This window comes from Diplodia seriata (assembly GCF_021436955.1).
Source record: "Diplodia seriata strain FDS-637 chromosome Unknown scaffold_1, whole genome shotgun sequence".
NCBI lineage: Eukaryota > Fungi > Ascomycota > Dothideomycetes > Botryosphaeriales > Botryosphaeriaceae > Diplodia > Diplodia seriata.
Genome location: NW_027117308.1, coordinates 1423908 through 1450848, shown reverse-complemented (window position 1 = coordinate 1450848; position 26941 = coordinate 1423908). Strand labels below are relative to the sequence as shown.

General features: G+C 55.1%; 9 protein-coding genes across 9 annotated transcripts; 7 read left to right on the top strand and 2 right to left on the bottom strand.

The window, feature by feature from the left end:
- Nucleotides 1-138: 138 nt before the first annotated feature.
- SLS55_000445 (uncharacterized protein) lies at nt 139-4537 on the top strand (the record flags this gene model as incomplete). The annotated part of the gene is made up of 6 exons (XM_066771956.1): nt 139-2129; nt 2182-2367; nt 2417-2885; nt 2963-3544; nt 3594-3953; nt 4004-4537. 6 exons carry the CDS (start codon nt 139-141, stop codon nt 4535-4537), a joined length of 4122 nt encoding a protein of 1373 aa, XP_066637235.1.
- A 1561-nt stretch (nt 4538-6098) lies between these two features.
- On the top strand, nt 6099-7094 carry SLS55_000444 (uncharacterized protein; the record flags this gene model as incomplete). The annotated part of the gene is made up of 1 exon (XM_066771955.1): nt 6099-7094. One exon carries the CDS (start codon nt 6099-6101, stop codon nt 7092-7094), a length of 996 nt encoding a protein of 331 aa, XP_066637234.1.
- A 609-nt stretch (nt 7095-7703) lies between these two features.
- Nucleotides 7704-9676, top strand: SLS55_000443 (uncharacterized protein; the record flags this gene model as incomplete). Its single annotated transcript, XM_066771954.1, has 2 exons — nt 7704-7708; nt 8395-9676. 2 exons carry the CDS (start codon nt 7704-7706, stop codon nt 9674-9676), a joined length of 1287 nt encoding a protein of 428 aa, XP_066637233.1.
- A 1564-nt stretch (nt 9677-11240) lies between these two features.
- On the top strand, nt 11241-11752 carry SLS55_000442 (uncharacterized protein; the record flags this gene model as incomplete). The annotated part of the gene is made up of 2 exons (XM_066771953.1): nt 11241-11542; nt 11596-11752. The coding sequence occupies 2 exons, from the start codon at nt 11241-11243 to the stop codon at nt 11750-11752; spliced, it is 459 nt and encodes a 152-aa protein (XP_066637232.1).
- A 201-nt stretch (nt 11753-11953) lies between these two features.
- Nucleotides 11954-12897, bottom strand: RPL20B (60S ribosomal protein eL20; the record flags this gene model as incomplete). The annotated part of the gene is made up of 4 exons (XM_066771952.1): nt 11954-12112; nt 12169-12345; nt 12402-12586; nt 12894-12897. 4 exons carry the CDS (start codon nt 12895-12897, stop codon nt 11954-11956), a joined length of 525 nt encoding a protein of 174 aa, XP_066637231.1.
- Nucleotides 12898-13255: 358 nt separating this feature from the next.
- On the top strand, nt 13256-14661 carry CSN12 (COP9 signalosome (CSN) subunit; the record flags this gene model as incomplete). The annotated part of the gene is made up of 2 exons (XM_066771951.1): nt 13256-13839; nt 13896-14661. The coding sequence occupies 2 exons, from the start codon at nt 13256-13258 to the stop codon at nt 14659-14661; spliced, it is 1350 nt and encodes a 449-aa protein (XP_066637230.1).
- A 782-nt stretch (nt 14662-15443) lies between these two features.
- Nucleotides 15444-16307, top strand: SLS55_000439 (uncharacterized protein; the record flags this gene model as incomplete). The annotated part of the gene is made up of 4 exons (XM_066771950.1): nt 15444-15694; nt 15749-15864; nt 15920-16072; nt 16129-16307. The coding sequence occupies 4 exons, from the start codon at nt 15444-15446 to the stop codon at nt 16305-16307; spliced, it is 699 nt and encodes a 232-aa protein (XP_066637229.1).
- A 419-nt stretch (nt 16308-16726) lies between these two features.
- On the bottom strand, nt 16727-18572 carry SLS55_000438 (uncharacterized protein; the record flags this gene model as incomplete). Its single annotated transcript, XM_066771949.1, has 3 exons — nt 16727-17448; nt 17505-18377; nt 18434-18572. 3 exons carry the CDS (start codon nt 18570-18572, stop codon nt 16727-16729), a joined length of 1734 nt encoding a protein of 577 aa, XP_066637228.1.
- A 715-nt stretch (nt 18573-19287) lies between these two features.
- Nucleotides 19288-25790, top strand: ATG2 (autophagy-related protein 2; the record flags this gene model as incomplete). Its single annotated transcript, XM_066771948.1, has 4 exons — nt 19288-19449; nt 19510-20239; nt 20516-24738; nt 24804-25790. 4 exons carry the CDS (start codon nt 19288-19290, stop codon nt 25788-25790), a joined length of 6102 nt encoding a protein of 2033 aa, XP_066637227.1.
- Nucleotides 25791-26941: the final 1151 nt, after the last annotated feature.

Sequence of the window (26941 nt, the reverse complement as noted above, 5' to 3'; positions counted from 1 at the left end):
CACCGCCCCAGCGTCTACGTCGCCCGCTACGCCTTTGCCCTCCGTGCCCAACCTGCCCAGCCAGCCCCTCTCGAATGACATGCGCTGCGGAGCCCGCGCCTGCTCGAAGCTCGTGAAACAACTCTCCCTCCCGCAGCAATGTCGACCTCCTCTCACCACAGCCGCTCAATGAGCAACAATCGCTGGCGCGTCAGCAGCTTGGTACAGGAAGAGCGCGCCAACCGCCGCAGCTCCTCCTACTCCCGCAAACGCGTGGTCAGCTCGCAGGACGCCTATACCTATGCCCTCCGCGTCGCCTTTCTCTCCTACCTGCTCCAGCCACGCGCCCGCCGCGTGCAGCATGTCCCCGCGCCCAAGCAGCTGCACCGCTCCTCGACCTCCGTCACCGACCTGGTCAAGGACTTCTCCCTGATAAGGGACAGCAAGAGCACAAAGTTCCCCCATGGCTTCATGAAAGAGCTCGACAAGCGCCTGACCGGCGTGCTGGTCGGCAAGGAGAAGATGCCCGAGTACAATGACCCGCTGGTCAAGTCGACCTTTGCCGGCTTCCTGAATGAATTCAAAGACCCCAAGTTCAGGAAGACCATGGAGGAGAACCGCCGGGTGGAGGATCTGCTGCTGATCTTCTTCTCGAATGCCACCAAGATCATGCAGCGGGGGAAGGCTCCGGACGACGACAGCTGGCGGCTCATGGTCGATCGCCATGTCGCTCTGTTCATCCGCCTTATCAGCTCTACCCTCCGCAACCACGACTGGACCCGCGACAGGCCCGAGTTGTTGTCAAGGCTGACAACAATGGAGAAGAAGCTTCTGATGCACGACCAAGACTTGGCTGCTGCTTCACAACGCAATGGCGGGTCGGGTGGCTCGACCGTCGAGGTCGAGGTGCCTCGGAGTTACGAAGTCAAGGATATGCCGCTGGTCCTGGTTGTGTCACGTATATTCAGTGTCCCATACGATACCGTGCAGCAGGATGTCAATGCAAAGAAGGACGTTTGGACCGAGAAGGCTGCGTTGCAGGACCTTAAGGCCTACCAAGCTAACTTGAGTTTGAACACGAGGCAAACACTGAGCCCAGACGATTTCGACACAGAGGAAGCATATGAGTCGTGGAAGAGGGGGGAGACCCAGGACCTGTCTCAAATGATGTTGGCAATCATCCAGTCCAGCCCTGAACTCGCGAAGAGCAGCGGTGGTGCACTGCCGCAGTTCAAGCCGGATCGTTCAAGCATCACAGATTCCGGCTATTCAGAAATGACCAGGAAGATGTCTGAAGCCTCGGAGACCGGTTCCTATGTCATCGATCAGCCAGTTGATATGTCGTCTTTGAACTTGAACGATGTTCCAAGCCCTACCGAGGATGGCAGCACTCCCTACACCTATATCCCTCCGGAGCCGAGAGCATTCTATCGTGCCATTGTCAAGCAAGCCCTCACATACGATCTGCAAGATGACGGCCTAGATCCCACAAGCCCGACGGGGGATACGCAGGCCATGAAACTGCTATCGAGAGAGTCTACGGAGCTGCTGAGTGAGATTGGACTGCGCTGGCGGGTTCCTCAATTCTCACGACTTGTGCTCTTCTTGGACGTCGTCAAAGAGAAATACCAGCAAACAGAAATTAGCCTGGAAACGCTGGATGACGCTTTCACTTTCGTCAAACAACCGCCGCTGGAGAACAACAGGAAGGGTAATAGGTCAAGTGTCATGATGCTCCAGCAAACCACGATGTTCGATCACACCAAATGGACCATTCACGATTTCATCCTGAAACAGCAGGTCCTGTCGGCACTGCATCAAGACCTACTTCGTGAACTCTACCAGCTCATGTTGTTCTGCTACGACTCTAAGCCCCCAACTCTCGGCCCGGTCATGTTCGTGCTTAACAATCACATCTACGAAGATCCGTTGTTCAACGGAACGCCCGAAGAGTTGGACGAGTATTCGGTCAAGTTGAACAATGCGCTTGCAAAGCGGGCAGCTGAAGTCTACAGCGAGATCTTGGCAAAGAACATTCCCGACACCAAGGACGAGTGGGAGTTCTTCCATGTCATCGAGCTTGGAAAGGCAGTGATCAAGCTATGTGAGAAGATCCAAAAGCGCTACCGCAAGAACCCGGAAATTATGGGGTAATTCTTAGTCCTTTGACACGTCCGATGCGCCTGCTGACGTTTATTGCAGTGTAAACCCTCTCAACGTTCTCGTTGCAGAAATCCTACCTTCGTACGCTGCTGACGCCAGGGATTTGGTTGCTAAAATTATGGAGTTTGCCCAGCAGAAGGGCGAAGACGTCCCTATCCCGGATGGTTTCGATCTGTACAAGGAGCTCGTTGAGATCCGCCGCATCCACGCTGATGCCCTGCCAGAGTCAGTTGTGCAACCTAGTCGATGCAAGTACACGCTAACAATATCTTAGCCGGCCGTTTGCTTTCCACATCGAAGATCTGCTCCAAGACTTCGTGTGGCGTTGGATTGACATGACTAACCAGAACCTCGTGGGCTGGGTGGAGAATGCTGTCAAGCAGGATGACTTCCAAGTGCGCATAGACTTCCCAGACCAAATCCCCACCGACGATGAGCGCCATAGTGTTTCGGTCGTCGACATCTTCCGCTCTTTCAACCAGTCTATCGAACAGATTGTGAACCTGAACTGGGACGACGACCTCCAATACGCAAAGTTCATGACCGCAACCTCGAAGGCCGTTGGTGACGCTCTTTCCCGATATTGCGAAATGCTTGAGGTCATGTTCAGCAAGGAGATGGAACGCTTGACCCCCGAGCAGGAAGCGGCAACGCGCCAGACTCGCCAAGAAAAATGGCTGCAGATGGCGAAGGATACCTGGAACAACAAAGACAAGATTGAACCGTATCAGTTCTTGCCAGAGGTACTTTCACCAACCCATCAAGGGTTTCCGGCTCGACGTAGCCCTACTTCAGTTCCTACTGACTTTACGCCAACCAGTCCCTCGTGAAACTCAACAACATCGAATACGCCACGCAGCAGCTCGACAAGCTCGAGCATGAAGTCAACGTTGACGCTTGCGCCGAAGTCATTAAGAAACACACCCCACCAACTAACCAGCGACAGAAGATGACCAAGTATGTTTTCACCATCAAGATTATTGAGGCGGAAGACATCAAGGCTTGTGACATGAACGGTCTCAGTGACCCGTACGTTGTTCTGGGCGACGAGTATCAGAAGCGTCTGGCAAAGACCCGTGTCGTGTATGGCAGTCTCAACCCGCGCTGGGAGGAGACAGTTGACATCACGACATCAGGACCTCTTAACATTATTGCGACCATCTGGGATTGGGATACCCTAGGTGACCACGACTGTGTTGGTCGGACCTCACTCAAGCTTGATCCCTCTCACTTCCGTGATTTCATGCCAAGGGAATATTGGCTTGATCTGGACACGCAGGGTCGTCTCCTGCTTAGGGTGAGTATGGAAGGTGAGAAGGATGACATCCAGTTTTACTTCGGCAAGGCTTTCCGGACCCTGAAGAGGTCGGAGCGTGATATGACTCGCAAGATCACGGACAAGGTGAGTTACTTGAAGACTGAATGTCTGTCGCTTGGTTAACGCTTTGTAGCTCTCCTCGTACATCCACTACTGTCTGTCACGTCGTGCCTTGAAAGCACTTCTGAATCGCGGGGTTACCGTTTCGGCAGTCGCGTCATACTTCCGTGCAAGGCCTCCGTCTGTTCAGCAAGCCCCCTCGCAAGCAGACGTCATGAACGCGCTTCAGCCACTTTTCGGCTACTTCAACGACAACTTTGCGCTCATGAAGGAGACGCTCACAGACAGTGCCATGGTCATGGTCATGTCTAGACTGTGGAAGGAGGTGCTTGCTGTTCTCGAGAGTCTTCTGGTGCCGCCTCTGAGCGACAAACCTAGCCAACAGAGGCCTCTCACGCAGCAAGAGCTGGACATTGTTTTCAAGTGGTTGCAGGTACGTTGAAGAGCCTTGCTACACCGAGGCTCATGCTCACCATGTCCCAGCTTCTATTTGACTTCTTCCATGCGGTTGACGAGGAAACTGGCATTGCGTCCGGTGTTCCTCTTGACATCCTCAAGTCTCCAAAGTACCACGACTTGCAGAACCTGAACTTCTTCTACTTCGAATCGTCAGAGAACCTGATCCGTACGTCTGAAGCAATGGCTGCTGCATCGCTGCAGAGGCAGCAGGAGAAGAACGCCCGTAACAACCGTCTTTCTTCACCCGCGCATCTTGGCGGGCCTCCTGCAGGCCACAGCTTCGGTGGTGCTGCTGGCTTGGTCGGCACTCCCACTCGGAAGCACAAGACAGTCATGCTGAGCCGCAATCTGGGCACCATGAAGAGAGCAAAGGAGGAGAAGCGGAAGGAGGCTCAGGCCGAGCCAAGCGATGACATCATCCTCAGGATCCTCCGCATGAGGCCCGAGGCGGAGAGGTACCTGCGTGACCGATCGAGGCAGAAGGAGAGGCTGGCTGCAGCGGCGGCGGCCGAGATGATCGTCAAGCAGAGCTTGATGGCGAGCAACGCTCGGAGATAAGGTGATATTACGATGAGAGTGGAGTGATGATTTCAACGAATTCGGGGGTTTGAATGTTGGGGAAAAATTGCAACCGGCAAGTGTTTACACTTGCGTACGAGCGAAGCAACGAATATGCACGGACACACGCACACAGCAGGCGCATGCGCACAACTATACCCGGCCAGGCAATGAAGAACGTTCCGGAAAGCTCTTTTGCCGCCTTTTTTCATCATCGTCAACAAACTTCTGGTCTGCTTTGGTTTTGTGGGTCTTTTCGTTCATGTCATGACAGCGAGGGAGTCTTGGTTGCGTAACGGAAAAGTCATGGGGCACGTGTCTCCGTCTTTCCAATTCGAACCTTTCCCGGTCATCGTTCATGAGCAAGCCTGATTCCTCCTTTTTTCCGAGTTCAATCTATTGCGATGCTTCTGGGACGGTTTGGGCAAGAGTGGACGGTGGGAAGAGGGGGACGGTTCGGCGGATGAAAGGGGAGAGTTTCGGAAAGCGTGCCTAATTTCTCTTGAGTTTCTATATTGCCTTTTCCATTCCCTGTTGTAATGCGATAGTAGTCACGGTTGCTCTGGGAGCCCTGCATTCTCTTTCTGTAGTAATTAAGGATACAGCTCTGCTTGTCTCTCGTTTGAGCCCTGGGTAATTCGGTGAGCGGAGAGATATAGACAGCACTCGTGCTCGATGCAAACACTACCAGGGTGCTTGCACCCTGACCTCTTCTCTCGCACTCTTCTCACTGCTCTATCTGCCGCCTTCTACAGCGCGGGCATATTTAGAGTCATCAAGAATTGCGACGTCGACCTAACCGCATTCCCGGGAAAGCATGAAGAGAAACGAGGATACACACTCGAAGCCAATAGAAGATCTCCCCCCACCCTCGAGCACAGCACGGCCATACGGGGCGTAAGCAAGCTGATTTTATAATCAAAAAGACAAAGATACATACAAGCTTGCTTCAGTACAGGATCGTCCCCACCGAAGATTCGTTTGGCCACCCAGGAAAAGGCAAGGGCCTGGTGGTGACAGAGCGACTTCAGATATTCCACAGGAACGTGCCGGGTTTCTTGCCTGTCGCCGTCACCAGCGTGGCAAACGAAGGCCTTCAACACCTTCGATGCTGTCGAACGATATTCGTCCAATGAATCGAGCAAGCCGGTGTGCTGCACGAAAGCGTTGCACATGGGTAGACTAACGGCTTAGTAGAGATCGATCGCCAGGAACCGATCCGCTAAGCTAGCTCTTCCTTCCCCATCTCCGCCTTCTGCTAGTAGCACTAACCGAGCTGAACCCCCATCATCATTTGTCGCGGCTCCAGCCACCCGAGCCCTACTTGAGATTTTCCTCGACGTCATCAGAAGACGGATCGGTGTGAAGGGCCGGTTGCGTGATGGCTCCTGCTACTATTTGTTCAACTGACTTAAGCCTGACTGCTGCCGCTTACATCAATACTTTTTGAACCAAGCCGCCAGACTCCGCACAACCGCGTCGCTGTTGGAAAGAAGCAAAAAGCCAAACAAAAGAAAGCACTACCGTCATGCCATCAACACGCGCTCAAGCCCAAGGAGCAATGGCCCATGACGCGGCGCCCATGTGGTGTCTGGTCGAGCTCGAAAGGAGCGGCGCCATGCATCCGGACAGCTACAAGCACGCGCCGCCACCGAAGAGCAGCAGTAAGGATGGAATCAACAACCCACGCAAGCGCAAAGACAGCAAGCAGCACTCCTCCCCTTGGCCAGCCAAGGCCATCCGTGGCAACGACGTGGAGAAAGAGCAAGGCGAAGACAGTAGCACTATGAAGCCGTCCGAAGCCCAGAGAAAGATGCTGCGCTTCCTCCTCTCACCCCGCGCGCTCCCTTACACGGCGCCGGAAGCCGAAGCCTCTCAGCCATCCGACGTCCGCACGTACGCCACGGCACGCCTCACCCCGTTCGAGGAGCTGTTGGCGGCGGTGATCCTGTCGCGGCCCATCTCACATACTCTCGGTCAGCGTGCCGTCCGCGCCCTGCTGAACCCGCCGTACGCTCTGACGACCCCGGGAAAGGTCAAGGCGGTGGCCGGGACGGGGAAGGTGCAGGACGCGCTTTGGGAGGCGCGGACGCAGCACAAGGAGAAGACGGCAGAAGAGATTGGGGGGTTGGCGGAGGCGGTGGTGCAGAGGTGGGGGGACGGGGAAGATGGGGACGGGGGGTTGGAGGGCGTGAGGGTGGAGGCTGGATGGGATGTCGGGGAGGAGCGGAAGGTGTTGAAGGAAGCGGTGAAAGGGTTGGGGGAAACGGGGTTGGATATTTTCTGCAGACGGGTGCAGTGGTTGTGGCAGGAGGTGTATCCGTTTGTGGACGGGAGAACGAAGGGAGCGCTGGAACAGTTGGGGTTGCCGGGGGAGGCGATGGGCTTGAGGAAGCTGTTCGAGAACGGATGGGATGACTTGGGGGTGACGGATATTGGATTGAAGGATGAAGAGGAAAAAAAGAGGCGAGCATTTGTGCTTGTGTTGGAGAGAGCGGTCGGAGCCAGCTTGGAGGAGAAAGTGCAGGAGGTGCTGACGGAGGCCGCAAAGGAGTAAGGATTACCGTGTAGGAAAACTCGTGATTTCTCGCGTATGCCACTCATGCAAGGGCCCTGAAAGGCTTATGGGGGCCATCATCCGACTGACTTTGCCAATATCTCGTGTGAATTGGCATCTGGTGATATAGGCGTAGCCGGATGACGCATGGCATTGCTAGAATCAGCATCCTGAAGGCTTTGTACGACTGTGTTGCTTTGTGGCTAGCCGCCAGATCAACACCCGGTAGCTGCTGGGTCTTGGAGGGCGCAAATGGGGCGATGGCGAGTGCGACTGTCTTAAGCGTGGAGCAAATGTAGTGTCGCGGGTGCGTGGCGAAGCTTGGCAGCAAAAGTAAAGGTATTCAGGTGGACGGAGTTGGATCCGGATTGGCGGGAAGGAGAATAGCTGGATTAGGACAGCGTTCCTGGAGGGGGCAGGGCCGAAGTGCCGAATGTCTCGTGCACATATAGGGTACCGGGTTAGGCAAGTCGGCGCGGCGCCATTGCTGAGGATTCCCAGGTGACTACGGTCAGCGGCAGGGCTGACGGCCGGCTCGGCGCCGGGAGGCAGCGTGCACGGCAGGAGCAGGAGGCAGTCAGATGGCGCTGACGGCCTAAGGCAGTCGCGATGGAGTGAGTTGAGAGTTTGGTGCGACGCGTCACAGCGGGCAGGCACGTTTCTCGGCACGGCCGCTCCACTGCCCCGACACCCAAAACCTGTCTTGCCCCTCCTCAAGCCATACAACTCCCTGTCGAGCGCCATTTTCACTCTTCTCTCGGCCCTTGTTCCCGTTCTCGGCGCCGCCCGAAGTCAGCGACCCGGCCATCGGGCTTTCTGGCTGTCGAAATGCTCCCAGCTGAGCGTCTCGTCCACGCGCTCCACGCGGCGCCGTGCGCCGTGACGGTCATGCGAACTCTCTCTGCCCCGTGGCGCTGGTGAAGATCCGGGGCAGCGCCGTCGCATGACTCTGGCGGCCGGGACCGTCGATGGCGCGACCTGAGCTGATTGGGGATCTGCCGTTGCTTAGCGTTGCCGCCAGAGTCGTCATTGTTGCTGTCGCTTGAACTGAGTGCGAGAGCTTCATTCTGCCATTGGAACGTGCGCTGGCCTTGGCTGCCTTACTCGCCTCCCCTGCCATCACACCGTGGCGCCTTGGTTGGCTGCATTGTTGTGTCTCGGTCACCTCCCTCGCCCTCTGCCAAGTCACTTGTCTGCTATGCTGGCTGAACCAGCCCTCTGTAGCTGTATATAAGATTCGCCGCCGCCAGCTGCGAGGTGATCTGCTCATCTCTAGTCCGCGCCCTGTCCCTGAATCTAGTTCCTCAACTATTGGTTCTGACAACGTCATGACAAGCCCAATCAAGCGCCTTATCCAGCGCCTCCAGCGCCTGCGGAAGCCCAAGCCCCAGGAACACGGCCAATCCGCCCCCCCTGTCCCGGGCAATCGACCGCAACAGGCTCAGCAGCCAATCCGCGCCACCGCCGACACCCTGAGCATTGATTTGGTGAACAACACTACTTCCAGCAATGTTTACGCCTACATCACCGGCCAAGCAATCGACAACAACAACGCCCTCTTCATTCTGAAGGCCGACGGTGCCAGCGCCTACTACCCAACTTCCCCCTCCAAGGAAGGCGCTGATCTCTCCGACGATGCTTCGATTCCACTGGGTGCGCCGGGTTCGACAAAAACCGTTACCATTCCGCATCTCGCTGGTGCTCGCATCTGGTTCTGTGTTGACGACAAGCTCACCTTTCTCCTGAACCCTGGGCCCGCTCTGGTCACCCCCTCCGTGACCAACAACTCCGATCCCAATATCAACAAGAACTGGGATTTCTGCGAATTTACCTGGAACAGCTCCCAGCTCTACGCCAACATCACCTACGTGGACTTCGTCGGCATTTCTGTTGGATTGAAGCTCACCAACACTGCCGGCGCCACCCAGTCGGTGACCGGAATGCCCGCGAATGGCCTCGATACCGTTTGCTCTGCTCTGCAGACGCAATCCAACACGGACGGCGCGCCGTGGTCCAGTCTCATTGTCAAGAACCCCAGCGGCGGGAATCTCCGGGCACTCTCCCCGAACAACGGTGCAGTCACGGGCAACGACTTCGGCACCTACTTCCAGGACTACGTCAACCGCGTCTGGTCCAAGTACGCCTCGGAATCCTTGAATGTCAATACGCAGGCGTCGTTTGGTACCGTCTCTGGCAAAATCACGAACAACCAGTTTGTCTTTGATACCGAGACCTTCAGCCAGCCCTCAAGCGCCGACATCTTCTCCTGCAGCACCGGCCCCTTTGCCAATGCTTCAGGAAGCCAGCTCCGTAATGCCATCATTCCGCGTCTGGCAGCTGCGTTCAACCGTAGCACTTTGTTGGTTGACACCACCACACCGGCCACCAGCGTCGACGAGTACTACAAAGACTCGATCACCAACCATTACTCGAGGATCGTACATGAAGCAAACACAGACAAACGAGGCTATGCGTTCCCTTACGATGACGTAGCTCCCGATAGTGGTGTAGATCAATCAGGAAGTGTGTTTGATGGGGCGCCGCAGGTGTTGACGGTCTACATTGGCGGCAATTCGACCTAAAAGCCTATCTTACCGACCCCTTTTCTACAGCCGGCCGCATTATTCTGCTTTAACGAGCACGTGAGTCTCCAAGTCCCAGACTGCGATATATCCGATCCCCTGCCCGTTTCGTGGACGCGTGATGGTATGATGAACAGGACAGGGTGGTCAAATGACATCTTGGCGAAGGACGGAAATTTGCTACATGGTGGATTGGGTACTTATGACATTGCATTTACTGTAAATAAACTCTCGCTATATAGAAGAACTGCATTTGTACATTCCCTATTGGCTGTGTTGTGGTGAGAAGTGAAGTGGCAGGTGACTGTTCCCCGCAAATCTAACGGCTCTTTCCCCCGTCCGACATGTTGGTGGGTAGGACAGACGCAGCCACAGTAAGCAGTAGTCGCTGCAGACCACACTGCGCTACTTATAATCTTCCAAGACGCATAGGCCGACTCTGTTTGTGGTCAGCGGTCACTACCTACCGGACGTGGGCATTGGTTGTTAAGTCTATCCACTTCCGAATGTTCACTTTAACCACCCATACACGTTGCGCTTACCTCTATGCCCGAAACACACCTGGTGCTCGTTCAAAAATGAGCAAACTCATTACAAGAGCAAAGGGGAAAATGGCAAAATAAAACTATGCAGCTCGTGCTCGACCCCATGTTATGGGGGAGCGGCTTCATGCAGGAAAACAAACGTAGTCCCGAAATCTTCTGTCACCCGTCGTGTAACCTCAAAGTAAACCTTACCTAAAGGTAGAGCGATCGGCGGCATACCTCGGCTTACCCCAGATTCAAGCTTCCTTCTCCGCAAGGTCCGGCTAACCCACCCCTCCGACCTAAACAGCCCCATGGGATCTCAATGATCTAACAAAGTCGCTTTCAACAACGTGCATTTCATCCATTTTGACAAGACAGCACCGCACCAAGTCTTGAACGATTTCCGCCAATTCCGACAATACATACTCAATCATTGCAACACCAAGATGTCTTCAACAGCCCTCCCGCAATCCTACGCCGCCCTCCCCTTCCATGACATCAAGCTGTCGCACCACCCGGCCTCATCGCCGACGCCGACGCCCGTCGTGGTGGTAACGCTGCACCGGCCGGGCCGGCGCAACGCTTTCACCAAGACCATGATGGAGGAGCTGGAGCGCGCCTTTGCCCTGTTCGACACCGACGACCGCGTGCGCTGCATCGTCGTAACCGGCCACGGGCCCGTCTTCTGCGCCGGCGCCGACCTCGACATCGGCTTCATGCGCGGGTCGGAGAAGGTCAACGATCATCGTGATGGGTATATACATTTTCCCCTTTCGTTTTTCCTTTGAACTTATTGGAGTGCTCCATTGAAGTCTGCATACCAGAGAGAGGAGAGAGAGAGACAAATCAGGCTGACACGTGAAACCGAAAGCGGCGGCCGCGTCGTCCTCGCCATCCACCGCTGCCGCAAGCCCGTCATCGGCGCGCTGCAAGGCGCCGCCGTCGGCGTCGGCATCACCATGACGCTGCCCATGGCCATCCGCGTGGCGCACCGCGATTCCAAAATCGGCTTCGTCTTTTCGCGCCGGGGCCTCGTCATGGAAGCCTGCTCGTCTTTCTTCCTGCCGCGCCTGGTCGGCCACTCGCGCGCCCTGCACCTGGCCACGACGGGCGCCGTGTACAAAGCGGGCGACAAGCTGCTCGAGCCGCTTTTCACCGAGCTTTGTGATCGCCCCGAGGACGTGCTGCCGCGCGCACTGGGCATTGCAGATGAGGTCGTTGCGAATACGAGCGTGGTGAGCACGAATTTGATGAAGGAGCTGATGTGGAGGGATGCCGGGAGCGCCGAGGGGCAGCACTTGCTCGATTCGAGGATCCTGTACGAGCTCTTCAGCAGCAAGTGAGTCTCGTCGGTTTCCTGCATACTTCTTGGTGAGCTAACAAGGGTTGCAGAGATAATAAAGAGGGGGTTCAGTCGTTCTTGGAGAAGAAACCTCCGAAATTCACCGGTACGATGGAGAATGATGCTCCTGCCGTTTATCCGTGGTGGAATCCCATCGACACGGCGGGTAAGCCCAAAGTTGGAGGGGATGCCAAATCGAAGCTGTAGACAGTCAAAAACACTCATGGGATCTCTCCATGTCACCTCCTCCACCGATTCAGAAGAACGCTTTGTGATCGAGATTCGTTGGGCTTTTCATTCATTTTTTGAGCTACCGCCATGGTATCGTAGCTACAACAGAGTGCCCATAATGCCGATAACCCTGTAGTATGACCCCCATGCACTCCTTCCACGCAACCCGGAAAACGCTTAGAAGAAAGTCGACGGCCTGTTCGCGGTGAAGATCTTCTTCGAGGTCGTCTTGTTGACGCGGTGAGGCAGAGGGAACTTGAGGTCCTTGGCGAGGACCTGCTTGATGTAGGGGCGGCGGATGGACTCGGCCTTCTCGATCTCGACGACCTTGAGGATCTGCACACGGCTATCAGCACTGCGCACTGTTGCATCGTGCTCGCGGGACTCCTTACGTGGATGGACCTGAAGCGGGAGCGGTGGCGGGCGGCCATATCCTGGTAGAGAGCCTCGACGGCGTCGGTGCGGGACATCTCACGATACTCCTTGTACATGTTGTGAGTGCCGGACCTGGAGTCGTAGCGGATCCAGATGCCAAAGTTCTTGACCTTCTGGGGGCGCTTCTCGGCGATCTTTGAGGCGCGTTAGTTGTCGCAGAAATTTCGAGGGACGATGCAGGTGTACGGACCAGGTTCAGCGAAACGATCTCGCCGTTGGTCTTCTTGATCTTGCGGAGCTTGCTCAGGAAGTACCAGAAGCGGGACTTGGCGACGACATCGTTGGGAGCAAAGATGCGCATCCGGTAAAGCTTGGGGGTCGGGTTGGCCTCACTGGGGAGGTGACGGCCAATGACCTGGTACTCCTGAAGACGACCTACAGAATTCAGTCAGTCTCTTGCATTGTCGATTGTGCTTTGCGTGGTGGTGGGCGGTCGAAGGGTAGCGTTGCGATCGGGTGCGGTTTTGTCAAATATTCAATCCGGGGCGCATTTCGAGCGGTCCGCCAGCATTTCGTAGGCTTCTTCCATCGCAGAGCATGGCACCCGGCCCCTGGCTTCGCTCTGATGCGCCCGTGTGCTCCAATCATCCCGGTCCGCCTTCACAAAGCTGCCATTGCAGACGTCGATACGGTTGTGCCGGTCGGTGCGTAAGGATCGAGGTGAAGGAGAAAAGCGGCTTACCCATCTTCGCAGCGTTAGCACGGGCGATTCGACCAAGCGAAAGATGGCGGTTGACTGACCTTGATGTTTTTTGGCGTCGGCGGTGTGGATGTCGTCCGTTGTCGTCGTCGTCTTAGGCAGGAAAATGACTTTTGCTCGCGGACGTCTTGTCGGGTGTGCGATTCTCGCTTAGCTTTGGCGCTAGTGCCGAGCCGCATGTGCCTGCCCTACACCACGACCGCCGGCCGCCCTGGCGCCTGCCCCACCAACGCGACACGCCGCCTGAATGCGATGACGCTCTTGCTCTGGGCGCGCGCACCATAAATCGCCATTGCATCCCTATCCACGACCTGCAGTGATCGTCACCACCCACCAACCCCATCATGGACGCCGTTCTTGGCGAATTCAGCCGCGCGTTCGCTGCCGGCAACGGCTATGGCGTCGCTGCAACCATCACTCCCGTTCCGCCGCCCAATGCCGCAGGCTTCTTGTACGCTTTCCACCGCAGCACCACCCTCGCCAGCGTCCAGACCGACATCCGACAACGCCTTCCTTCAAACAATCCCATTGGATTGTCAAAGGCCGAGATTGGTGCTTGGACTGAGGTCTATGCTGCGTACTGGAAGGCACTGGGTGATATACTGAGCGCTGAAGAGACGTCGTACCAGGGCCAGAGAGATGCCGACTGGCCCAAGGCATACGAAACGTGGAAGGAGGTTGTCAACGCCCTCATCAAGGGCTTCTCAGCCGGCCACTTCCCTGCTTGGACCATTCCTTGTCTTTATGTTGCCGCCAAGTTCCTCCGCGTCTTCGCCATCAAAGCTGATGAGAGCCTTGCTCAAGCAAAGGGCAAGAATTTCAATGCTGGATTTTCAGATGATATCACAGATACTATGGGGAAGAACGACAAGCTGGAGGATGCTGCCAGAAATATCAACCGCATGTTTGGCTTATGCATCAGCGATCGGTACGTAGCAGTACCACGGAGATGCGCACTTTTATCAATACTAAGACAAAATGTAGGGAGCCCTTGGAAGATTCCCGCAAATGGGCGCTCTATTACATCGCCAACATCCTCTTCAAGACTTACTTTAAGCTGAACGCTGTTAGCCTCTCGAAGAACATCCTGCGTTCCCTGCACGCCGCCAGAGGTGATATGCCGCCGTTCAGCGCCTTCCCAAAGTCTCACCAGGTGACGTTCAAATACTACAGTGGTGTCCTGAGCTTTCTCGACGAGGATTACAAGCAAGCAGAAGAGCACCTCACCGAAGCTTGGCGACTCTGCCACAGGGACGCCAGAAAGAACCGCCAACTGATCCTGACCTACTTAATCCCTTGCCACCTTCTTACTACTCATACACTTCCAACACAGCGGTTGCTGGAGCCTTATCCCCGTCTGCAGCAGCTTTTCACACCCCTTGCAACTTGCATCAAGAAGGGCGATTTGGCGGGCTTTGACGCTGCTCTTGTTGCTGGTGAAGATGAATTTGTCAAAAGACGTATCTATCTGACTCTGGAGCGCGGCCGTGACATTGTTCTGCGGAATCTTCTTCGCAAGGTCTTCCTCGCTGGAGGCTTTGAGCCGCTGAAGGAAGGTCAGACTGAGAAAGACAAGCTTCGGAGAACAAGGATTCCCATTGCCGAGTTTGGCGCTGCTCTCAATCTGAGCATGGCAAGGCGTGATGGAGAGGCGCTCGACAATGACGAGATAGAGTGCCTACTCGCAAATATGATCTATAAGGCAAGTTCATTCGATGGGGGAGGGTGCATCGCGTTTCGCGCCGACTAACTTTGCATAGAACTTAATGAAGGGCTACATCTCTCGCGAGTATGGCAAGGTCGTTCTCAGCAAAGCTGGCGCATTCCCTGGTACCGGCATATGAATTGCCACCTGCGAGCAAGTCATCCATTTTTTCCGGCCTATGAGCATCCGAATAATATCGCCTCGCACCGTACCCTGCTCTTGCGCTCATGGCTCCCGTTTTGTACCATTTCGACCAGCCCATTAGAGTCGACTAGTCGTGTCGGCATGTTTGGGGGAGGAGGAATCTGAAGTCGGCCTCCCAGGCTGTTGATTGTGCCGAGCATAAGGGCGGGGAAACCTGCAGGAGGGCCAAGCGACCGTCGAGAGTCTTTCAGTTGGGATGACCATCCGGCAACCTTCAAAATAGGAATACACATCAGTTGACACTATTCTCTTCATGTGGTGCACCCGGGGGTTGCTACTTTTGCGTCTAATTAATACGGGGCACGGCTCGTATAGACGACCCTGCCAAAGATCAAACGTGATGAAACGCGGCCTCGTAAACGCAGCATCCCTATTGTTTGTCTCGATCTATCTCCGCCCCTAACGTATACATGAGACATCGGAACATTCGTAAGTGGACTCATAGTTTGACGAGTGATGAAACGTTTCAATCTTTTCAAGGATGGCTGCGGTGGCTCGCGCCGTCTTTGCGGCCCATCCAATATATACGCTCTGCATCGCTATGAATACTGGCCGTCAAGCCTATCCTGGAAGCTTGTTTTGTGCTTTTCGTCTTCCATCGAGCTTTGGTCCATACTGCAGCCATGCCTAGCTTCTCGAAGAAGACCCTTCTCCTCGCCCTGGCCGGCAATGCCGCCGCCCAGTACAGCGTCCGCTTCGGCCCCTACTACTCCCTCGGCGCGACTACATCCTACATCGTCGAGGCCGAGACAACACTGTATCCCGGGAAGACGCCCGATCCGCAGCAGGACCGCATGGTTCTATGGCCTGGCATGGGCACGAGCAACGGACAGTTGGTGCAGAGCATTGTGAGCTCGAGCACCGAGACCGAAGCGTGAGTAATCTTCTTGTCATGTATCAGCCTTAATGATTTCTAAAGGTGGTCCAGGCAATGTGGCGGTACAAGCGGTCAATGGTGTGTTTTTGCGAGCACGTACACCGGCGACACGCAGCTCAGCGGCGACGCGAAGCCGATGTCTGCCAACCAAGGAGTTACGATCAACTGTAAGTGGCTCTATTGTATTGGTGAACGTGCTTTGTGGGCTCATTCCCTCCTTAGACAAGTACGACGAGGCGTCGGGTAATACCACACAGACCGTCAGCATCGAGGGAGAGGTCATCTCGACACTATCGACCGCTTCCGGCAAGGCTCAGGGCTGGGGCACGGCTGTGGAGTGCCAGGATCAGTGCAGCGGCATCGTGAATGCTCACAGTAAGTTCCTGTTACCCTATGTAGCGTTGCCGAGAGCTCTGCTGATGGCCATATAGCGTACCAAAACACCACCATCAAGTTGGCCGAGGCCGACACGGCCTTCAAGGGCACGCTTGCGTTGAACGAGGCGACGGCAACTGAATTGACTTCTTCCGACGGCGGCATCACTTGGACCGTGGATAAGATCAGCGTCGCGCAGAGCAGCTTCACTGCAGTTTCTAGCAGCAGTGCTTAGGCCCGAGCAGCCTCTTCAGTTGTCGACTTCCTTCTTGTAGATAGTTGAAATGTGATTGGGATATATATGCACCGATATAGTGGGGTGTCTCCCTCTACTGACACTGAGGACCCCATGCGACTGCGGCCGTGATCTATGAAACACCTAAGAGGTAGAGAGGCCGTGATTAGATGATACAGGATGTGTAATATACAATATATATTAAAACATCGACTTTGCAAGGGGAGGAGCCCGCCCGAGTGAGAAGCCAAGGTTCCGCAAAGAGGGAAACGTCTTAGAAGAGCAAACCAAATGACAAAATGAAAACCCCTGGCACCAACTGACCTGTTCCCCAAACCCATCAAGCCAACCTTCTATCAGCCTTCGCGCCGCCTGCCGTATCATTCCCAACGTGTCTAAATGTTGCGTATAGCATCGTTTCACTCCTCCGGACTGAGGTCCTCATCAACGCCGAACTCCTTCACGATCCACTGGCAGTATTTTTCCCATGATGCAATCCACTCTTTCAGCCTCTGTGCTCGAATGCCACTTCCAAGAGCACCGACTTTGATATCCTCTAGCCACTCCTTCTGGGAGCAGTCCTCGAAGTTGGCCCACCTCACGCTATTTTCAGCCAATGATCCCAAGCCAGCGAGGCCGAGGTTCTCCCAGCCCTGAAGCGCTTGCCAGAAGTCGTGCGTCATTCCGCTGGTTCCTTGACCCAAGATCGATGGGTCATCGTTGCAAAGGGAAACATTCACGCCACGCGCAAGGAGAGCTGGGAGCGGGTGGGACATGATGGAACCGGTTAGGCGCAGAACTTCGTTCGACACAGGACAACTCTCAATGAGAATTTTCTTTTGCTTGATCATGTCAATGAGAAGCGGGTGCTTGAAAAGCGAGAAACCGTGGCCGATTCGCCTTGTACCAAGGAGGACCGCATCGAAGAGGTTTTCATCGGTGGTATCGCCGTCTCCCAGCGTCTCACCGGCATGGAAGAAGAATGGCACGTCCACGCCGGATTCCATACAGCGCTTCTTGAACCAGAACAGTTCGGGAAGAAGGTCTTGGAGTGGTCGTCCAGTGTCTTCTTGGCCCACCAAATCGTAGCCTCCGATCAGCTCGGGAAACTTGACCTTACTCTCAACGCAACACTTCATGCCTGTTATCATCGTTAACGAGCTGCAGACGGCATGAAATTGGGCTCCAACCACTTACTCTCAACAATACGGCGTTTGTCAAGAACTCTGGGGGTCGTCCAAATAAAGCGAGCACCCCAAAAGCCTTTGCCCTCCTCCGAAGCCTTGAACTTCTCCACTTCCTCGCCGAACGCCTCGAAGAATCCATCGTGGTTGGACGCAACTTCCTCGGATCCCTCCGGTCGCCAGGGGTTGACGAAGACCGCTCGCACGTCTACCCATTGCACACCGTCGGCGTAGAGGTTTTCGAACATCTTCCGCATATAACGGCGGAAGAAAGGTTCGTAGAAGATCAGACTCGCGAGAATGGGGAAGCATGAGGCGAACTTCCGCCATACATCATTAATGCCGTAGTGATGCTTCAAGCACTCGTCAGAGGTGATCATCGTCCGTAATTTGACCCATTCCCTGAAACCGGCGCGGCCACCGTTGGGGAAGGAGTCGGCGGCAACTTCTAATGGGATAGGCGTCCTCGATTCGTAGGAATCTGACCATATGGATGCGCATCCCTCCTTGGACACCTTGGTGTAGGTGAAGAAAAAGGGCGCCTTGGCACGGCTGGCATCATCGGAAAGACTCTTGTCGGACCAGACATGGATACCATCCAGCTCGAAGGCCAGATCCAGCATCCAGTCCAGCTCGACCATGGCCTCCAGATGGCAGTGCAGCAGAGCGCCCTTGGGCATGCGGCGCACAATCTGCCACAGCCTGCTCCTCTCCATGCGTTCCTTGGCGAGCGAGAACATCATGCCGGGGAAGACATCGCCGTCGTCGACCAGGGTGTTCTCGTAGTCCTTGGTCCATAGGGTCTGCTGCTCTTCGAAGCGAATCTGATCGACAATGGAGCAGGCCTCGAAGGCCGTGGGCGATAGACTGTCGCGGAAGAAGCGGTCTGACCACGTTTGTCAGACCCTCTTCTACTCATCGATTGTGGCAATGATCACCAACCGCTTCGCTGTTTCTTTTCCTCTTCGACGAGCTTGTCGCGGCCGTCGAGGTACTTCTGGATAAACTGGTCTTCCAGGCGCGGCACGCCTAGCTGCTGCAGCCAGGCAGCGTCGTCGTCCTGCAAGGATGCGCAGTCCATAGCTGGCTACTGACTCGGCCGCGGGGAGCTCGCTGCGGGTGGATCTAGAGCCTGGCGCTCAGTGGCTGCAGGCTACGGTGATGTGGAGTCGATAGTCGGCTTGGGCGAAATGCCGGGCGGTCAGAGGGATTTGAGCAGTTGAGGGAGCGGAAAAGGGGCATGGGGGCGCGTTCGCGACCGCGGGGAGGCGCGTGCGAAGGCGGCGCTAGGGCGCGGGCGCGGGCGCGGGTGCAGGCCTAGGTAGCAGCCCGGGGCAGCGACCCAGCGTCATCAGGCATCTTTATCGCCCGCGCTTATCGCCGGCCGAGACACTGGAGCACGCGTGCCCGTGACACGCTCGAGTCTGGTGCTGCATCCGTCTCGAGGTTGCTTGCTCACCTGCGCTGTTCTCTCCAACACGCTGCTCGTCACCAGCCGCCGCGCCAGCTCCTCGCCCGCCGCCTCCGGCCAGCCCTGGCTCCTCGCACTTTAGCCCGGACCCTGCCCGCACCTCGTTGCTCCGCCTGCCCACTCCCCTGCGCCCAAGGCATGTCCGCTTAATGTCGCCCACCGACATCACCTCGCATCCGCCCTATGGCCACAGCTAGAGCTCCCACGCTCGCCGCCGCCGCTCGCCCGCACTCTCCTCCGCCAGGAGCATCGCGCCTGCCTGCCTCTGTGCTCCCAGCCTTCCCCAAAGCGGGGCGCCGCGCCTGCATCACCGCCTCCAGTCGCCATGGCATTTCTACTACCACCCTCGGTCAAGCAGCGCCTTCTGCGCTTTGCCCTGTCCAAAGTCGACGTCATCGACGACACGTCCATCGACTTGGACAAGTTCAACTTCAGCTGGGGCAGGACCAGCGTGATTACCTTGCCCAAGGTCCCGCTCAAGGCTGCGGTGCGTGAAGTCTTCTGTCGGGTGATGCACTGACATCATGCTAACTCTAATATCGCGCAGAAACTAACCTCCTTCCTACCGCTTCCGCCCGGCTTTCAAGTTGGTGAGGCCTTCGTCAACGACCTCCGCATCACCGTTCCTGCCAACCTTCAAGGCGTCTCCATAGATACTTCCGGGATAGTCGTCAAGGGGAAAATATTGCAGGACTGCGATGAGGACGCCAGACATACGAGGCACACATCCGCTAGGGGCTCGGGCTCAGACGCCATACCAACCGCCGAAGACTTGGCAAAGTCGTTCATACAAGAAGAATCGGACGAGGAAAGGAGACAGCTCGAAGCTGCCATCCACTCCCAGTCGCAGTATCTACAGCAGGATCCCTTCACTGGATCGAGCGTGTACAGCGATGACGCCGAAGAGTCAGAATTGGGAATGGGTGTCGGCTTGACTGTGCCAGACTATTTGACCAACTACCTTCACCTCATGGAGGATACCGTGCAGCTCTCCATCGGAGATATCGAGCTTCATGTGGAGACAGAAATCCCCTCGGAGGAATGGGAAGATGACGAACACGTTCAGGCAGACCTCGTGATCCACATCGGTGGCGTCGAGGTTGAGGGACTGACTGCGGGTGAGCCTGAGGTGCCACTTTCGTCTGAGCAGCAATCGCAGACAAGACGGGGAAAACGCAAGATCACTCTGAAAGCACTGTCGGCGGGGGTTCTCCTGAACGAACAAAGCATGGCAAAGAGCAGGATTGCGTCGTCACTTGCTGCATCTCCAGCCGCAAGTAGGAGTGCGCGGTCTGATTCAATCAGCCACTCCACTCCTTCGGTGGCAAGTCCGGTTGCCGCAAGTCCAGTCGCCACGAGTCCGGTCACCTTGAGTCCGGTCACCTTGAGTCCGGTTGCCACAAGCCCGGTTGCCACAACTTCCCCAGCCCCGCAAAGCCACTCGCCATTAGCCACATCTGGATCATTACCCTCCCCACAGTCAAGCCAACAATTTCCAGATATGGCTGCATCAATCATGACGACAGATGCTGACAGGTTCGCTGATGCTGAAGATGAAGACCATGCCTCCACCGGTCTAAACATGACTTCATCGGCAACATCCGGTGATTTCGGCCAGCAGAGCTTGTACGGTGATGAGTCGATCCTCCAATTCGGTATGGACAATGGCGTCTTTGATACAAAGATCGAAGGAGAAGAGAGCCCTGTTCAGAGCCGTGGGAGTTTGGCTGGCTTGGAACGCTCAAGTGCAGGAGCAAGTGAAGAACGTGACCACTTCTCTGGTAGTAATTCACTGCCCGGCCGGCTTTCATATCACCCTGGACAAACCCAAGTCGAGAGAGACGGAGACAGAGACTACATCTCCAAGTCTCAGCCTAGTCCGGAGCATGCGCATTCGGATCCTCATCTGGGACATCGCGACGATGTCGTAGGTCGCAGTTCTCCCAGCCCAGATAACACAAACACATCCGATCGATCAGCAAGCACTTCTCCTTCACCGGCATCTTCCACACAAGGTGATCTTGCGGAGTCAAGGCTGTTCAGTCATGAAGAGGCTGAGAGCATGTACATGAGCGCAGTCGATGATGGGCCTTCTCAATCAAGTAGATCCTTCCATATGCCTGGCGCGTGGGACACTTCAAGTATGTCTAGCAATGATTCGGATCGCATATATCAACCACCAACCTCGGCCACTCCTGCCTCCCTTGACCCTATCGTCGAAAAGGATGATGGTTGCGAGACCCCTAGACCTGGCAGCCGCCTTGGCACCGATCCGGCTACGTCCAACGAAGGTAAGGACGATCCGCCTACTACGAAGGCTTTCATCCCGCTCCTGGATATTGATACGATTTCTGCGTGGATATCTGGTCATCAAACTCCCCAGGAACTTGATCAGTCGGACTCTCTTGCATACCCAGACCAACCAAGTCGCTCGAAAGTCGCCTTCGCGGACGATTCTGTCTTCCACGATGTGCCTGGCTCTTTCTCTCAGTACGCGGCATCCACTGCAAGACCCAGACCTTCAGCTAGCATCATGCGAGAGTCACGTAAAGTACCCGCTCAACATCGATCGGTGATGCCCAGTGCGGAAGAACCGAAGAGGAGCGGTGGGGACCGGTCGAGCCACGAGATCGAGATTTCCGTCGGCAATGTACGACTCCAAGTAGATGTGGAGACAGTACACCTGGCCATGCGCATCGTGAAGTTGATTCAGCAACTGTTCGGCAACTCGTCTGCGATGGATGTTCCTAAAGATTCATCCAATGAGGCTAAAAAGTCAGTGGGTGGTGTCGAATCGAAGCCCGACGGAATTGCACTCAAGTTCAGCATGGAAAGCCTGCGGATCGCTTTGCTCAAAGAGGTCTCGAGCCAAAGCGTGGCCACCAACAAACCTATGGGCGCCTTGCGCCATGCTGAATGGGATTTGAATGACATCTTCCTGCAGCTGCAAGCCCAGGGCCTCAGAGCTACGTGTGACACCAACCAGGGTTCGCCGAGAGCAAATCTGAAGATAGGGACCCTCTCGCTCGGATTCAATGATCGCGATATTCTCAGTTTCCGGCCGGGCACAGGATTAGACGAGACGACCATGGATATCACCAAGCCAATCGAAACCGACATTTCAGTTGCCTACAGACACGAAGGTGTGGACCAACGCATTGAAGTATCCACCCTGCCAATAAATGTGTCATTGGATATTCAAAAGTTGGATGAAACATTTGCGTCCTATGGCGGCTTCAGCGGCGTCCTAAAGATCGGCAATCACATCAAGTCGACCTGCATTCTACCTCCGCCTCCGCCCAAAAATCAGCCCGCGCCTAAGGCCGTCCTTGGATCTGAAGCTGAACCACCGTTTCCAAAGATTGACGCACGCTTCGCGGGCCTCAAATTCTCGCTTCAAGGGGAGACCTGCGGGCTGCTGCTGCAAACGAGCACGATTCGCACGTCTGTACGCAAAGGCGGCGTCCGGCTCAGCATCAAACATACAAAGGTTACAGGGCCTCAACCAACTACTCCGACAGTATGGTCAAACAAACCTCCAATGGATGTCGAACTCGACGGAGTCCGCCTGGACTACGCTTTTATTCCGGCAGAGGCTGATTTATCTGACCTACTTTCGCTGATTACTCCAACGGACTTCAAGTACGAGGCCGATGACGACATCCTTATCGACACACTGCTTTCGCAAAGGCGGAAAGGATCGCTGGTAAAGGTGAAAGTTCAGAACTCTGTACGTCTCGCTATCTCCGACCTGGATGGGTTGAAGCAGCTTGAAAGCCTCGGACAAGATGTGGCCAAGCTGTCCAGCGTGGCCAAGCTTCTGCCAGATGACGAGCGTCCTGGGATTCTTTCTATGATTGAGCTGGCCGACTGCAAGTTCGATGTGATTGTAGATGAGAGGATCGGGCAATTCACTCTGCACTGCAGCCAAGTGCGCGTCGCCCATGTCGGCTTACCCGCTTTACTTGCGCTCTCAGTCGGCAAAATCGATGCCGAACGTAACAGCTCCGAGCTAGTCGTGACCGAGGTCACTGAACTCGATGGCCGAGAAGCTACTGTGCCAATGATCATGGCACGTTGGCTGGGAGACGATATGGAACCCACTCTGAAAGTCAAGCTGTTTAACCTTGTCCTTGACTATCGGGTCACGACCATCATGGCTCTACTAAACCTTTCAGAAGACTGTACTGCGGATGACGTAGCGCTTGGCATGGCCTCCTCTGTTGCGACCATCAAGCGGGCACCATCTCCTGGGATCACCAGACAGTCGTCGACTGGCAGTGAGAGAACAGGACCGCCATCTCGACCCATGAATCTTGACTTACTCTTGCGTGACTGCGCGATCGGTCTGAATCCTCACAAGAGCCGTGCAAAGGCTCTCCTCGTCCTCTCGGACACCCGGTTCACTGGATCTCTCGTTCAGGATGAGGCCATGACAGCCTGTCTTGATATAAGGAAAGCATCTTTACTGGTAATCGATGACGTGGATCGTCTGCAAACAGAAGAAGCACAGGATGCCAGGCCTTCACATGCAGAACTTGGAACTCCTCAAGTACACAGCCTCTGCCGCTGGGGCTTTGTCTCCGTTGGGACCACGTCTAAAGCCAGGGCCATTGTCAAGATTACTGAGCCGGCTGGAGATGGACCTCGAGCGGTTGATGTGGAGTTCAAGAATGACCTTTTCGTCATGGGCAGCTGTGCCGATTCGACCCAGACCCTGTTCTCAGTCCTAGGCGGGTTAGCGCCGCCGCAACCACCCTCCACGGAAATCCAGTACCGGACAAAGGTTGAGCCGGTCATGGACATGATGGCTTCTCTCGTTGGGGACAACTTCAAGGCTCCTGTGGGAGAGCATCTCCATCAGGATCAAGAGATTGTGGTCGACGATGACGAACAGGATCTCCATTTCGCCGGCAGCCTCTACGACCCCAGCCACTTGCCACTACTTGATGATATGACTGAAGAATCCATTGTGGAATCCATGTATCAGTCTCAGCTGAAGAATGATCCTGGAGAGCCTACGGAGGAGCTCCAATGGGATGAGGACTTCTTCGGACAGTCATCGCCAGAACGTCCAGCGGCTCAAGCTTGGAACTCTCGCAAGAACGAGTACATCGAGTCTAGCGAGGTTCCTGTTGTCAAGAGTCCGCTGACTCTACGGGTGAAGGACGTTCACTTCATCTGGAACTTGTACGATGGTTACGATTGGCCGCGGACACGCGAGAAGCTTGGCCAGAAGCTTGAGGAAGTGCAGCAGCGTGCGCAGGAGAGACGCGAGAGAGGCTACGACGAGGATGATGGGATGTCTATCGAAGAAGACCTGCTGTTCGGCTCGGTTTACATTGCTCTCCCTGTCAACAACACGCCAGAGGAGAACCGGAGGCAGATCAATCGTGCAATGAGAGGCGGTGATGATACCGCTAGCGAAACCAGTTACGCCACGACCACCGCATCCCGGGCGACTGCGCACCCACGCTCAAGAGGCATGCGCCTGAAGCTTGAAAGAGGCCGCCGTCCCAAGATTACCTTCGAATTGAAGGGAATTTCTGCCGACGTCGTGGTCTTCCCCCCGGGCTCCGGAGAAACACAGAACTCCGTCGACGTTCGTGTTGGCGACTTGGAGGTCAACGACCATGTCCCTTCTTCGACTTGGAACAAGTTCGTCACATATGACATGAGCGCTGGAGAACGCCCCCTTGGCTCTCCCATGATCCACCTGGAGATGTTGACTGTGCGGCCTGTGCTCAATCTGGCCGCATCAGAGCTCGTGATTCGCGTAAGTCATCCCCTTCCATGCGGTCAATATAAGGCTATTTGATATTAAAGAAGAGACACATACAGGTTTCGGTACTTCCTCTACGGCTGCATGTCGACCAAGATGCTCTCGACTTCATTACTCGCTTCTTCGAGTTCAAGGACGATAGAATTGTTTCCAAGGAAGCACCTGGAGAGCAACCTTTCATCCAGCGTCTCGAAGTGCGAACGGTGAAGTTGAAGCTCGACTACAAGCCGAAGAAGGTTGATTATGCAGGCCTCCGCTCCGGCCATACGACAGAGTTCATGAATTTTCTGATCCTGGACAGCGCGAATATCACACTGAGGCGGTGCATCGTCTACGGAATTTCAGGCTTCGACAAAATCCATAACACTTTGAACGACATCTGGATGCCCGATGTCAAGAGCAACCAGATTCCTCACATCATGGCAGGCCTCGCTATAGCCCGCCCGGCTGCAAATGTCATGAACGCTGCAAAGAGTATTGTTACTGTTCCCATGGCACAGTATAGTAGGGATGGTCGTATCTTGCGCAGCGCGCAGATGGGCGCGGTTGCATTCGCAAAAAACACGACGACGGAGCTTCTGCGCCTTGGTGCGAAGATATCCATTGGCACTCAAGCCATGATGCAGACCGCGGAAGGAATCCTCTCGCCCGTCTCCCCATCTGCTGGATCGTCGGCCACGCAACAGGATGATGGCAATTGGCACGATGTTTCATCCCCCGGTACCTCTCCGGCGGAAGCACCCAAGGCCTTCTCGCACTACGCGGACCAGCCCATTGGCGTGCGAGCCGGACTGATCAGCGCACGTCGCCACCTTCAACAGGACTTCGCCTCCGCCCGTGACGCCATCATCGCCATCCCTGGCGAAGTCATGGACAGTGGCAGTGCAACGGGCGCGGCCAAGGCCGTCGTCCGTCACGCTCCGGTCGTGATGCTGCGACCCTTCACCGGGGTCGCCAAGGCGACTGGGGCGACGCTGTTCGGTGCTGCGAACGCACTCGATCCGGAGAGCGCAAGGAAGAGAGACGAGAAATACAAACGCCACTAAACGAGGCTGCGTATATCCCCTCTTCATCCGGCTTTTGATTTTCTTGTTTTTGAGTAGGATTTGGATGGTTAATGGAGCATTCGGTGATCTCTGGTTTACCCGTCCACTACCCTCGTTCTTTGCGCCTTTTCCAGCCTCGGGCAGGGTCTTCTCCTCCTTGGCAATTTCACTCCGAATTCTTGCGTCAATTTATCTGCATAGCGACGGTTTTTCTTTTTTTCTTTTTTCATGAGTCCGAGCCGGGAACGCTACCTGCGAAGCGCACATCATCGTCAGAAGAACAAACTGATTGGGGGCACGTCTTCTCCTTCCCTCATTTCACAGCATGAACGACGAAAGATACGAAGCATGACAGACAGCGCAGCATAGCATAGTAAGTAGTAACATGACATTGGTGGTGAACAAGCTCAGGTGTCGATTTGGATCGGACTTTGCTACTTTTTGTTGACGGGTTTGGGGGGATCCTTTGAATTTTTTCTTCTTTTCTTTCTCTTTTTGGGACATCGGAACAGATTGGCGCCAAAGGGGGGGCTTCTATCATCATACCCTCTTGTGAAGAAGTAGCTAGACGATTTGATCATGTCTCCCTTTCTCTCTACTCTCCTACTTGTCTTTCTTCCTGTTATCATTGCGCTAGTATACCCGCCAGATCAGATCAAGCGCCTCCTTCTTTTTCTTTTTTTTCCCCTCCCTACTGCTCTCAGTGGGCGACAGACTGCGAACGTTTTCTACTTGAATTTTCCAACTGGATATAGACGGAAGACTGTTGTAGGAAATTGAGAATGATCGACAGTAATGGTTTGCTTCACGCGCGTTGAGTTGAGCATTTATTCATGGAAGCTTATTTTGGATCTTTACCTAGACGTTTGGATATTGACTGGATGCACTGTACTATCTCCCCTCCTCCACTCTTGCTTAATCACAAGCTCTTCATCTATAGAATTCACCCTCCAAGCTCTGACTTTGTGTGTCTCATGGATATCTTCAGCCCATCCTTGCAAAAAGATACAACGAAAGGAACAAAAGATCGCAAGTCGAGACCGAGAGGGAAAACGATAAACCGTAGCCACATAGCCACTTAATAAAAGACAACAACATGAAACGCGTGCGTATGAACACCTAGCAAACACCGGCCGGCTCGCACACGACAA